Consider the following 13342-nt stretch of genomic DNA (forward strand, 5'->3'; position numbering starts at 1 on the left):
AATATCGCAATATTTTCAAAAATATTGCAATCTCTGTGGCAACTGCCGTATGTATTTTGGCTGTACAACTTTCACTAGCTTGTCAATTGACCTGATATGAGAGATGACCTTCCTTCTCTTGTCATGATTTTTCTAACATAAATAGAGAGCTATTATGTGATTGCATTTGCTGTGTTCAAATTGTTTTCATTTGTAGACTAGTCATGCTATCATCCTCATTTTCAGAAGTTTGTCAGTTGACCTGATTAATGGAAGATAACCATCCTTCTCTTAACATGATTTTCAAAGAGCTATTATGTGAATACCCTTGCTGTGTTAAAATTGGTTTCATTTATAGAACAGTTATGCACTTATTTTACCATCATCATTTGTTACTGCCTAGTTACTTTAGCCACATATTAAGTGTAGTTATTCTGCTGGTCTTCCAAGGGTAAATTCCAGTTCACATCATACTTTTCATCTAATATCCTTCATATTATGGAGGACAATTTTAAGAACATCTTTTTTGAGGTTAAGAAAAAGTTTGACACAACTTTGGGTGTTTTTTGCAAAGAAAAGATAACTATTGATCCAAATGATCCTGCTGCAATAGAGAAATATGCGAAGGTTATGAAGACAGTAAGGGAGAAGTAGTTAACCAAGGAGAAGTAGTTAACCAAGTATCATTTCTTTCTCATTTCAAGCAAGTAATTATGAATGTATCTATGTCACACGGGTGTGGGTACGGTATGAGTACGGGGATACGGGTACAGACACGGCAATTTTCAAAATTTTTGGATACACGGACACAGCAAATTTTATATTCTAAAAAATGATAAAATAAAAAAACATTAAATTAATAGTTCACTCTTATAATCTCGTAAGAAAGTTTGTTTTATCACAAAAATGCTGAGTATTTGAAAGGATTGTTCATGGAAATAATGGGATGCATCACAAAAAATTGATAAAATGAAAAAAATTAAATTAATAAATTTTATTTTTTGGCGTGTCCCAGCCATGTCGCGTGTCTGGATCCGCGTGTCGACATGGCTACACGGGCTAATTTGCCGTGTCCGTGTGACATACATATGTATCCTATGCTCATTTCAATGAAGTAGATTTATATGTTTCCAAGTAACATCCCTCACTTATTCCTATCAAGTTAGTCCTCATGTTTTAGTGGCAAATGCTTCTTCTAAGCAAAGGAAGCAAAACTGTAGCTTGTCAATATGGTAAACTATGAATCGAATGACTTGATAGTTGGAATAAACGCTTGAGTAAAATGATCTTGATCCAACAATGAACTTATATTCTCGAGCTCCTTTATATTGCAAAAGTAGTAAGACAATTGGCTTATGAATTACAAAGCATAGTCACAAAAAACACATGAAAAACATGAAAACCAAGTCAGCTGAAAAACAACAAAAAACACCTTTTTTGTTTTTTTGGAAAAAACGCCAGCTTCACAAAAAGTTGAGAAAGAAACTAAGAAGATACATGTGAACTAATTCTAAAACATGTGTCACTTAATATTGGTTGCACACTAAGATATTCATCTCTTTCCTTTTATCTGAACTAATTCTTAAAAATCTTTTATCATCACGGCAGACCTTTTTTTAGAACATCAAAGAATAAATTGCACAATTCAGATGAGGATGCAGGGTGTACCAGATGCAAGGAATTATCTATTGACATTGAAGGCATACAGGTGAAGTATGTATATTTTGTGCTCTCCATTATGTAGCAAATAGCTGCAGTTGTTCATATCGCACACTAAAACTGCTTTCTTGCTAAAAAGTGACTTGCACTTTTTCTGCTTTACATGCTTTTTTTTCTTTGTAAAAATATCAACACTTTTGAAATTGAAGTCATGTGAGATTTCTCAAAGAAGCAAACCATTTTTTTCCATCTTTTGAGGAAATTTATCTCTTTTGTTTTGTTTTTTCTTTTATTTCATAATGAATTAAATTATTCATTGGAGCTAATTTTTTAGTTGGTATTGAAACCTAATTGTGTGATGTTGCTGGTCTGGAGAGGCCTCACAGACGACCTTGATGCGGGGGCTTTGGCGATGGATGCATTGGAAAAAGTTGAGAAAGAGATTAAGAAGCTACTTTTGAGGTCTGATGAAAAAGGAATGGCTCTTCGATTAGCAGAATTTGATAAAATAAACAAGAAGTCTCTTTGGCGATGGATGCATTGGAAAAAGTTGAGAAAGAGATTAAGAAGCTACTTTTGAGGTCTGATGAAAAAGGAATGGCTCTTCGATTAGCAGAATTTGATAAAATAAACAAGAAGTCTCTTATCACTAATAAAAGTTTGCTAATCTATATAGTTGACTGTCACGAAGGAAAAGCAACTCATGAGTCTCCCTGACTAGATAGATATGACAGATACCAAAACAAGGATACTAATGAGTTTGCTAATGTGTATAGTTGACAGTCAAAGAAGAAGCAACTCATGAGTCTTCCTGAGTATATGGATATGAGAGATACTAAGACAGAATAATGAGTTGGGAGGGGCCACAGAAAGAAAAGTTATATGCACAATCATGTTTATTCTGCAAAATGTAGAAGTTCATAAATTAATTTGTCAAACAGCAAATCTAATTTGCTATATTGAATTTGAAACCTTTAACATAAGTGATTGGCATTAGATACGCTCCATCTGGTTATTGGTTAATTACATGAGGTCCTTCATAATTCTGACCACTTTCCTAGCAATGTTCTATAGAAGATATCTCAAGGAGCATAGGTTTAGGCACTCCATCTTCTAATGATGGCAATTGATGCAAGGCCTAGACATCGTTAGGTGGACTTCTCAACATTCATATGTAAAATGCGTTTGACCTGGTGGGAACTTCTTTTGCATGAGCATGTCTTCTATGTCAACAGGGCTTTCTGCCTGATGCATGTTGTAAACATGCTATAAGAGACACAAGTTCTGCTTCTTGACTTGACTTTTGTGGCTTTGTCCTTTGTCAGTGCCTCACTATTGCACTCCACCATCTATTTGGCTGATGTGTTGTGCTCCTCTTTCATAATATCATTTGTTCAAGATTCCTTTCAGGCTCTCATCTCGTATTTTCAGCTGTTTCAATTGGAAAAGACAAAAAAAAACAAGCAATTGGGTCATTATCATTTAATTCAGGACACTGGGTAAATATACATTCTGCTTCTTAATGGATACATGCCTATGCACCTCAATGGATAGATGTATATACTATTTATTATTGACTCGGTATGTTATTTGATCCATTTTTGTTAATAGATTGTTCATGCAAGTGCAAAATTCAAGCCGACACGTGTACATCAATACATGTACGTACACATGGCGTGTGTATCCCATGGAAACTACCCTTATGGCTGTTTAGCTTACACAGATAATGTAAGAAACCTTAAACACACAATGTAACAGTATATGGTGCTATACTTCCTAGAAAAAAGGAACAGGGTGAGCCCTGAGGTTTTTTGAAGCATCAAGTTTGAAGAATGTTTGTGATTTATTATGGAAAAGTCTGCTTGGACATGCTCAACAGTACTCTTTGCTAAGAACATCGAAACTGCTAAGAGGAAAAAAATGTGAATACTGAATGGATACAACAGTAATCATACATTTTTGTATTAATGTTTCTTAACGGTTGAGAAAACTGGTCTGTTGGAAGTTATAATTAATTAGGTGTGCGAACTTGAGTTGAAAGCGAAGCATGAGAAACCTGAATGGAAATTGAATAAATTGTAACCCTAGCAGTTGGAAAAGAATATTTACAAGGGTGTTCTTGCCTTTAGGTATTATAGTCAAACAAGTGGTTTTACTTTTTGGGAAATACAGAGAATTCGAACTTTTTAGAGGAAACGCAACTTGCTTCTATCGCATTTGCATGGTGGTTCCCTTAACAGCATAAAATATGGTTTATCACCATTTTCTTTATATTAGGCTAACTGGATGGATCATTTCCTAGTTTTAACATCCTTGTTAAGCATCTTAAGTCTTGTAGCTCTCATGCCATACGTTGAACTAAGTTGCCATAGCAACTTGCCCGGCCTTTAACACTGAAAAGGGATCAGCGCAATGTGCTTTTGAGGATTACTGTATGTGTGGCAAAACTACCTAATCTGCTAACAGTTGGCTTCTCTTTATATTCTCATGACACTGTGTAATCCTTTGTATCTAGAAGGAGGAGTTCGAAGATGAACAGATGGTGTATGTCAAAACATTCGAGACTTCATCTGAAGCAAATCATGCATTGATAATGTAGGTTATGCATGTAGGATATGCATTTAAAACTAAATCTGAATTTAATTTGTTTATAATGAAAACTGAATTCAATCAGATGCCATTTCTTGAATACAAATTTGATCCAATTTGTTAGTCAGATGTCAATTTTTTCCTCCATATCAAAATTTTTTGGAACAAGTCGGATATTCAGTTTCATCCATCGACACCATCAATTCGAGATGGTGCGATCCACACAACTATGAAAAAGCAACTTCCCTTTAAATTAAATTTTCACAATTTATGCAATACTTTTGGCAAATTACTGTAGGATTTCATCCCAAACTATAGCGGATCGGTGGTGTCTGGAATTTTTACCGATCCGCTCACAGCCGCCGGACTTCGGGGCACGGCTCAAGTATCGGGTCTAGGTTAAAGAAACTTGATCCGTCGACGGCTCGTCGCGGTAAGTTGGGAACTTGCAGCGAGTCGCCCCTCCTCGCTCACTCTCACTCTGGGGAGGAAGGTGGCAAGAGGAAGAAGAAGAGGGAAGAGGCTGAAGAGAGGAGCAGAAATGGCGTACACCTCTCGGCTTCTGAACCGAGCCAGACTGGTACTGGGTTTCCCACCCACTTACCTTTTCCTGCTAATTCATCTCTAAGTTCCAATTTTATCGGATGTCTCCGAAGGGACCATCTCTAAGGGTTCTTATCTGAACATCCATCCATCGATTTGCTTTGTCTCTTTATTTGGATCGATTGGGCAATACTAGGGTTTTCTGCAACTTGGGTCGCTTTCCTTCTCAAGCTACACGGTTTTGGTGTGAATCTTTGAGAAGAACGATTGGTGAACTGCCTTTTGTTCACTTGATATGGGGAAAGGACTTGTGAATATTGCTGCAAAATGGATGAATTGCATCGACAGAAGCTTAGGGGATTTGGCTGGTCGAGTCCAAAAAATTGTAACCTCTAATTTCCTAAACGCCTGTTCAAACACAAATGTTTAATCCGTCGCACACCTTCACTTACGCAAGCGAGAATAGGTGATGGTTTTGCCAGGCCAGGACTCCACCTGTCTAGAAGAGTGGGAAGGTAAGAAGTTTTATATTTTCCTAGACTGGAGAATGCAATTTCTAGCCTTTTCCATTTTTATGGACAAGTGCAAAAAGGTAACATGGGTTAGGGCTTCTGGTTTGGCGTTTGCTCATTGCGCGGATCAAACAATTTGCCCTCTCTTTTCTTTGAAGGTTGGTTAAATCCACATTTTCTCAGTCCACCGCGTGTTGATTATCATGCAGATAGGTGGGATGAGTTGGTTGCTTGCTCTTTCGATCCGTGATATATTCTGACTACCTTATTCTCGCTTTTTTGGGAAAATTAGTACACTCGGATAGTTTGTAGTACTTTGTACCATAGTCACATATATAGTTTTCTAGTTTTAAACGGCGAGGTATTTTCTCAGGTATAATACAGTTAGTAGGGGAAAAGGAAAAAGACGGCAAACTTAAAAAAAATAATAGAAAATCTTAAAAGTTAGGGGAAAATAGAAAAGTAATAAGATAACATCAAGAAATAACTAGATAAGCAATAAAAATTAGGAAATGGAAAACATAAGTAACAACTAACAACTAATAAGTAATAACTAAAAACAGTTTATAGCAATCGTGACTTCAAAATAAAAATTAAGCCATTCTTTATTTAAAAAAATAACAAATCTATTCTTAATCTTCATCCTATGAAATAGAGCCATCTTCTTCATTTGTTCTATGTCTGTTTGCTTCATTATTTTCTTCTTCTGAAAACAAGTTGTTCTCCATCCCGACCTCTAAATTTTCTTCTTTTAGAAATGCTTTCAAATGGTCTATATATATAGGATCTGCATTTGTCTTCTTCAATTCTTCAGTCATGCTTTCCCAATGCATATTCATTCTAAAACACTAAGTCAGTTGATCTGGAAGGTGTAAAATATTGTTTCTCTTCTTTGTGTTAGCAGCTTCAAATGCACTCCAATTTTGTTCACAAGCTGGAGCACTGCATGCCTGACTTGAAATTTTTATTTGCTACAGTCTAAAGCATAGAGATAGAAGATCCGAATATATCCCACCAAACACCTAACATAAATCAAAGAAACAAGAACGCAAAATCAAGAATTATATTTTTGTAGATATTCAACATATCTAATATCTCTTATTTTCTATCTAAAACATAAAGATTAAAACTTAAAAGATGAATGACAAAAGCAGCACACAACTCATTAGAAGTTAGAAGTTGGAATTGCCTAATAAATAGAAAATTGATAAAGAAAAAAACACGGATATGAGAAACCTACCTCACTGAATGCACCAGAAATTAGTGTCAGCCCATGCAAACGTTGTCTTCTTCATATGCTCTCCGTCGCAGGCTGAAGGCAGAGACTCTCCCCAAATGTTGATGATTTTTCCCCAAATCGAAACTCAATGAGGCCTTTTCCCCTCTCCAAATTGAAACATTCTGTAAACTTTAAAGAACTTCTCTCCAACGAAGTCGAGGTTTCCTTTGTTTTGGCATTAGAATTTTTTAATATTACTAATTTACTGTCATGCCACCGTTGAGAAAATAATTCAAACGCAGCAAATAAGATGCAAACAACCATGTTTTTGTTCCCGTCTTTTTCAATTTGCCAATTTTTTTTTAAAGATGCAATATTTTGCTCTTTTCGGCTGAAGTGTTTTTCACATTTTTATCACGTTTTTTCCAAAAAAGACAGCGATATATGTGACTATGGACTTGGGTGCCATGAGTTGATATCAACTTTGTTCCATCTGCATACGACTATCTACATGATAATAATAATAGGAAACAAAGGGGGAGCCATTTTGTAGAAGCACAGGATTAATGGTTCTGGTTGTTACAGTCTCCATGAGGGTCAAATATTTGTTCAATAAAAGCTTATAATGGTATGGTATGCTTGGATGTTAAGGCTGATAGTTTAGAATTTTAAATTCATGCTGCTGCTTCTAGCTCCTACCTTTTAGGTTCTAGGTCAAGTGTTTCAACTTTCATTCTTACACGTATTCTGCCATCGATATATAGTCACATGTGAAATGAGTAAAATTAGCCTTGAGAAAGTGACTGCTGGTTGAGGTATTCTTCCTTCCTTGGGATCCACCAATCCTAGATTGGCAATGATGGTTGTGGAAAAGCAAGGACAATAAAAGAAGGGAAAGAGAGAGAGAGAAAAAAAAAAAAGAATAGCGAGTGAGAAAGAAAAGAGGAGCGAAAAGTAGGTGGGTGGGTTTTCTTGTGGTTCATCTGATTGATTTCTTGGTAATGACAATTCCTTTGGTTTTAGGCTTCATCATCATGTGCTGGACAGAGAATGTTGCAGCATGAGAGTGTTATACCAGTTCGTCACTTCTCCAAGCAAGCTGATCGACCCATCCTGAAAGGCGATGGTGGGCTGCTTCTTGATTCTGCACATTTCATATATTGATTTCTTTAATTGTTTACCTGCTAATTTTTCTTATTACATTTTTTTTGTTCATCTTTTTGTTGCATCACATTGAAGCAATTTTGTGGACGACAGTTACAATTTTTTATTTTTCCTTTTGTTTTTGCATTTTTTTCTGATGCTTTCTCCAAAATCATTCACGTATGAATTCCCGAGGGAATTTTTAGGTGGATGATTATGTTGACTTTGTGTATTAATGGTCTTTTATTAAAGTGCACCAACGAGTTTGACTTACAGCATGTAACATATAAAAGTATTTGGCTATACAGCCTTTAAAAGCTTGTTAACTGGCTGGCATTGACATAATGGGTTTCTCTTTCCTCCTGAATTTAGTAACTGAGGCATGGGGCAATGAACTTGGCAACTTACGACTTGTAACATAGAAAAGTATTTCCCTATACAGCCTTCAAAAGCTTGTTAGCTGGCTGTTTTTGACATTATTGGGTTTCTCTTTCCTCATGCATCTAGTAACTGAGGCATGGGAAGAGTTCTCCCTGGAATTTACCATGTTGAAATTGTTTCCCATTCACTGACCCAGATGTGATGTCATTCATGTGTACCACTTAATACTTGTTACTCCTGATGACTAGGAAATTTTAGCCTATTGTCTTGTCATGTCATGTTGAGCTACTTTGTTGGCATGTTTAATTCCTTTAAGCAAGTTTTGGTCATCATTCTTTTAATGTATTTAAAATATTGCATATTCTGGAAGAGATGTTGAAGGGCATCTTCTTTGAGGTGAAGAAGAAGTTTGAGACAGCCCTGGGAATTCTCCGCAAAGAAAAGATAACGATTGATCCCGATGATCCTGCTGCAGTAGAGCAATATGCGAAGGTTATGAAGACTGTACGGGAGAAGTAAGTGTCATCTCTTTCTCATTTTAAGCCAGGTGGTCCTTATTTTTCTCATCAATTCTTGCTCATTTCAACCAAGGAAGTCCATATATCATATATGTATTATGTCTACCTGATTTTTTGGCATGGACTTTTGTTTCAGTGACAGATACATCTTTTCTTCTAAAGATATGAAACAGAGTTCTAGCTTGTGAACAAGATAGATCATGAATTGAATATCTTGACAATTATAACTAAAAAATTAAGTAAAACACAATTAGTAAGAAAATGTGTTTGCAGATGCAAGGTATGGTGTTTCGTATGGCTATGACTGAACTAGGTGGAGGGCTAATAATATTGCAATTTGATCCAACGAGGATATATGTTTTACATGGACCAACCTTATCCAACGAGATCTGATTATGCTATTTGATTTCTGCTTTGTTGAGGACCGGTTCTGTCTGGTTGAACGAGATGGGGACCAATTTAGGTGCCTAAACCATGATAGGCTAATAATTTCATTTCCACTTTTTGTTTTGAGTGTTAGCATCCTCCTATCTGAGTAAAAAAATCTTATATTGTGGCAATATGTAAAACGTTTGCAGGGTGCCACTGGTGTAGATAATATGTGAACATTCTGTTATTCAAGAAATTTTTTAGCTGATATTGGTTGGATACTGGTATTCCACTTTTGTTGCCTTTGTTTGTATTAGCTTTTCATAAATCTTCTGCTGTCAGGGCGGACCTATTTTCAGAATCCCAAAGAATAAATTACACAATTCAGACAAGGACACAGGGTATCCCAGATGCCAGAACATATCTGCTAACATTGAAGGAGATACGGGTGAAGTATGTAACCTTTTCTTTCTATATTTTCTCCTCGACGACCTTGTTTGGCAAATGGCTACATTATGATATCAACTAGTTCTATTACCCCAGCATTTGACTCGAGCAAATTTGAAACACCACACAATATCAATATTTGAGTAATTTGACTATCAAACATTTAAAAAGCATTTCTTTTAAAAATGTGGAAGCCTTGTCATTGGTTTCCTAGAAAGGATGCTGGCTTTTTTTCTTTTAGGAAATATCTTTTTTTTTTGTCAAAATAATGGATGGTATCATTTCAGATCATTTAACCGTTTGTTTGAGTCTAATGGAGGGACATTTTTCTTCAGGAGAGGTCTTACTGATGACGTTGGTGCAGAAACTATGATGATGGAAGCATTAGACAAGGTTGAGAAAGAAATTAAGAAGCCACTTTTGAGGTCTGACAAGAAAGGAATGGCTCTTCTATTAGCAGAATTTGATAAGATAAACCAGAAGTAAGTCCACATTTTGTGAAATGGATTCTGTTGATTCTCCTTTTTGCCTTTTTCTTATTTGGTTTATAGATTTGTCATTCATGGAGGGAATCACTGTAGATGGTAGTCATGAAGAACCGATAACACAGATGTGGCTAGAGTGTGTCATATAAGCAAGAAAAATGCTTACCTGGTCATATTGTTCAAAATTATGTAAATTGTAAAGTAATTTCTGAAATAATAATCTAGGTTGCCAAAATTGAATCTCCAAGTCTCCAGTATTTCATGATATCTTCCCCTACTGGATGGTTACTTGCTAATATTGAAAATACACAACTTTGTTGCTGGTGCTCCTTGTGGAAGTTTCTCAAGAAGTTGGTTCCTTTTTTTCTTTATTATCTCCCTCTTGATTGGGAGCTGGTTAGGCGTAAATGGTAAGGTTTTGAACAAATTCAAGTGGCAGTCAAGAAGTTGGTTCCATTTAAGTTCAGACTGGCATGTTTTTGGTAATATATCTGTCTGGAGTCTCTACACTTTCTTAGCTGGATGATGAATGTCTTCTTAGCTGTATCTGGGTGGTTAATTGCCCCTCATTACTGGTTTGATTACTCTTGGGGTTGAAATGGGGGACATATGGCCAAAATCTGCCTTGTGGCAATTGGTTGTAAAGTAATTTTTTGCATCTTCAATGACCGCTCCTCTGGCAATGTGCTGTAGGAAAGGTTTCAAACTTCAGAGCATTGTAAGGGAGTGTGTCATATAAAAAAGTGGTCTAAGGACACACTTTCCCTTGGAAGCTGAAAAGAACACTTATGCAACAATCACATGGTCACACTTTAAATGATTTGTCCTATTTTCTTGTGAAAAATATGGTTGGAGTTGGACCCACCTTGTTGGGCGCTTCTTTTCTTTATGGTGCGCTTATTTCAAAAGGCTTTTTGTCTTATGCATTCTGGACACATGTACCAAGAGGTGCAAGCTTTGCCTCTGGACTTGTTTTTGCAGCTGGGCTTGATCTCTGGTTGATGATCCACTCTAATAAAAAAATAATACACATTTTTTTTAATAATGTTTCCCAATGATCGATGAGAACGGTCAATCAAAAGTAGTGACTTATTTGGTTAATGTTAAAAGATTATGAGAATAGGAAACGTTAGGGCAATAAACCATAGTTCCTTGCAAGATCATGAAACAAATAAGTCCCTGTCAACTGTCAAATAAGAAAGCAAAATCAATTGAGTATGATAAAAGCCCTCATCTTTTCTTATTCTTTTTTTTGTAGTTTGTCTTTCATTAGTAAAGGGTTCCCCTCAAAGGTGTTGATGCTGAAAATGTGGTCAATATCTCTTTGTAAAAATACAGTGAGTTCGAATCTTTCACAGGCATCAACTGCCTTCCTTGGGGGTTCAAACCTCTTAGGAAGGTGATATAAAGTTTTCATACTTGTTAAAGTGGGTTGGTTGTCAGAATATGCTGCAAGTCACTAAATGGATGCATCCAAGACCTGGAAAACCACCTTCTAAATTAGCTACTTTTGCAGGAGTAAGTTTTCCTTTTATATTAAGTATTTGTTGATTCTGGGCCACTGGTTTAGTGTTTTAATGCTACAAAAAGGGTGACTATGCTCTATGCTGTTCACTTGATACTTTTAACTAGCTGTTTTCTGAGAAAAAGACAGCTGAAAAATGTGCTTGCCTCACGGTGTTGTGTTCTTCTGTGCATGTTAATTATTTATGAATTAGGCTTGGCATACGAAAGGAGAATTTACCTAAATATGAAGAGCAGTTGGAACTTAAAATAGCCAAGGCACAATTGGAGGAGCTGAAGAAGGATGCTTTTGAAGCAATGGAAACGCAGAGGAAAAGGTACGCATGGCTTCTGCTACTTTTATGCATGTGAAAAGATTTGCTACTCTCCTAGCAATTTCATATATCTTCACCGCAACATGATATATGCTTTCCTAGTTTTAGTGTAAGTGTGGAGCTTAGAGGTTGCCTTTGAGGCATTCATACCTCAACTCAAGTTACTGTTAATCACGATCCAACCTGAATCTTTAATTATTGAACACGAACTAAGAAATTAGATGTTATCTTCTCAATAATTCAGTTATTGTAGTTACCAAATTTGTAGTGAGACTGTTTAATGATATGGTTTCTTTATATACTCATGACCTTTGATCCCTTTTTTGCCGACAGGGAGGAGTTCAAAGACGAAGAGAGGGTTGATGTCAAGTCACTGGACATTCGAAACTTCATTTGAACCTGATTATAACCGGTTGACTTTTAATCTTTCTTATCATTCTGCATGCAATTTTTCAGTCTTAAATAAATCCAAGCGGGAGATTTGGCTGGTACTTTTGTTTTAAAAAGAATATATATATTTTTGTGGAGCCATTTCATATGGTTTTGACTGGGACTTGCTTCCATATGCATGTATTGATTCTGCAGTTTCTTTACCATTACTTCAATAATGGTGAACTCACGTATGCAAGAAATGTCTTTCTTAGTTAACTACCTAGATGGTTAAAAAAACCATAAACCCAGAGAAACATTATGAGGACTATTGAAATTTTTTGGTGGTTATATCTGCCAGCAGAAAGCTGGTGATCTCTTCACTCTTGAGTTCAACTTATTTTCACTTGTTAATAATCCCTGTTGCGGCTGGTGAATGGCATGCTTCACCTGCCAATAATTTGGTCTCCTTGCAGATCGATTCTCAAGATTGGATGTTGGTAGACGGGAGGTTTTCTGGAATTAGAATCTTTTAGGTGTTCGTTGTTTTTCCCCAAAACATACACTCTGCGAGTGCATTGGTTTCTAGACTATGAGAAGGATACCTGGAATTGCAATGTTTGGAATCCAACCAAGATTTAATAGATTGGTTTTATGGATGTCTAAAATTGAGAGTAGAGAGAGGGCGTCGACGTGATTGACCTCCGAGAGTAAATCATGTAAAAGTTTGCCGACCGTTAGTTGAGCATAGATGCAATATGATTAAGCAGATTTCGCGGCGATGTACGTGCGTCTATAGCTGCCCTTGCAGGACTTGTGTGTCGGTTCTTCCAGGCTTCGCCGATCCACCTTTTTGGCCCCTCGTGACAGGCAAGCTGGACTAAGGAGGAGTTCCTCTCCCAATTAAGGCGTGCAATCTGTGTTATTGTATTGTGTTCTCAGATTCCACACAAACAAGTTGTTGAAACAGCAGATTCACATACATAGAAGAAGAGATCCGATAAGTGGGGAAATTAATTACGAACGGAATGATAAAATGTCATGGAAAGTGCTCGCAGAATAGAAAACAGGACAAAAAACACGGTTGCGCTATTAGGAACAGACAAGTCCAAATTGTAGGCTGTGGTGCTAACTTGATCTCAATATATCGTGTACTTATCACGACTTATTTATTAGAAAATATATTTTGCTTCAAGTTATTACTATATAAAAATTTTGAACTTTTGCCGTCAATTCTTTCTTATGTTATTATGGGATGTGCATGTTTTTATGACTAAAAAAAGGAAGAAAT

The 13342-nt window shown here is 36.4% G+C and overlaps 1 protein-coding gene across 1 annotated transcript; it reads left to right on the forward strand.

Annotated features, from left to right (window-relative positions):
• Window positions 1–4647: 4647 nt before the first annotated feature.
• On the forward strand, window positions 4648–12235 carry LOC116257459 (probable ATP synthase 24 kDa subunit, mitochondrial). The gene is made up of 7 exons (XM_031634232.2): window positions 4648–4807; window positions 7525–7627; window positions 8396–8540; window positions 9255–9365; window positions 9695–9841; window positions 11563–11685; window positions 12016–12235. Exons 1-7 carry the CDS (start codon window positions 4769–4771, stop codon window positions 12077–12079), a joined length of 732 nt encoding a protein of 243 aa, XP_031490092.1. The 5' UTR covers window positions 4648–4768; the 3' UTR covers window positions 12080–12235.
• The last annotated feature ends 1107 nt before the right edge of the window (window positions 12236–13342 follow it).

Source organism: Nymphaea colorata, chromosome 7 (assembly GCF_008831285.2).
Source record: "Nymphaea colorata isolate Beijing-Zhang1983 chromosome 7, ASM883128v2, whole genome shotgun sequence".
Lineage (NCBI taxonomy): Eukaryota > Viridiplantae > Streptophyta > Magnoliopsida > Nymphaeales > Nymphaeaceae > Nymphaea > Nymphaea colorata.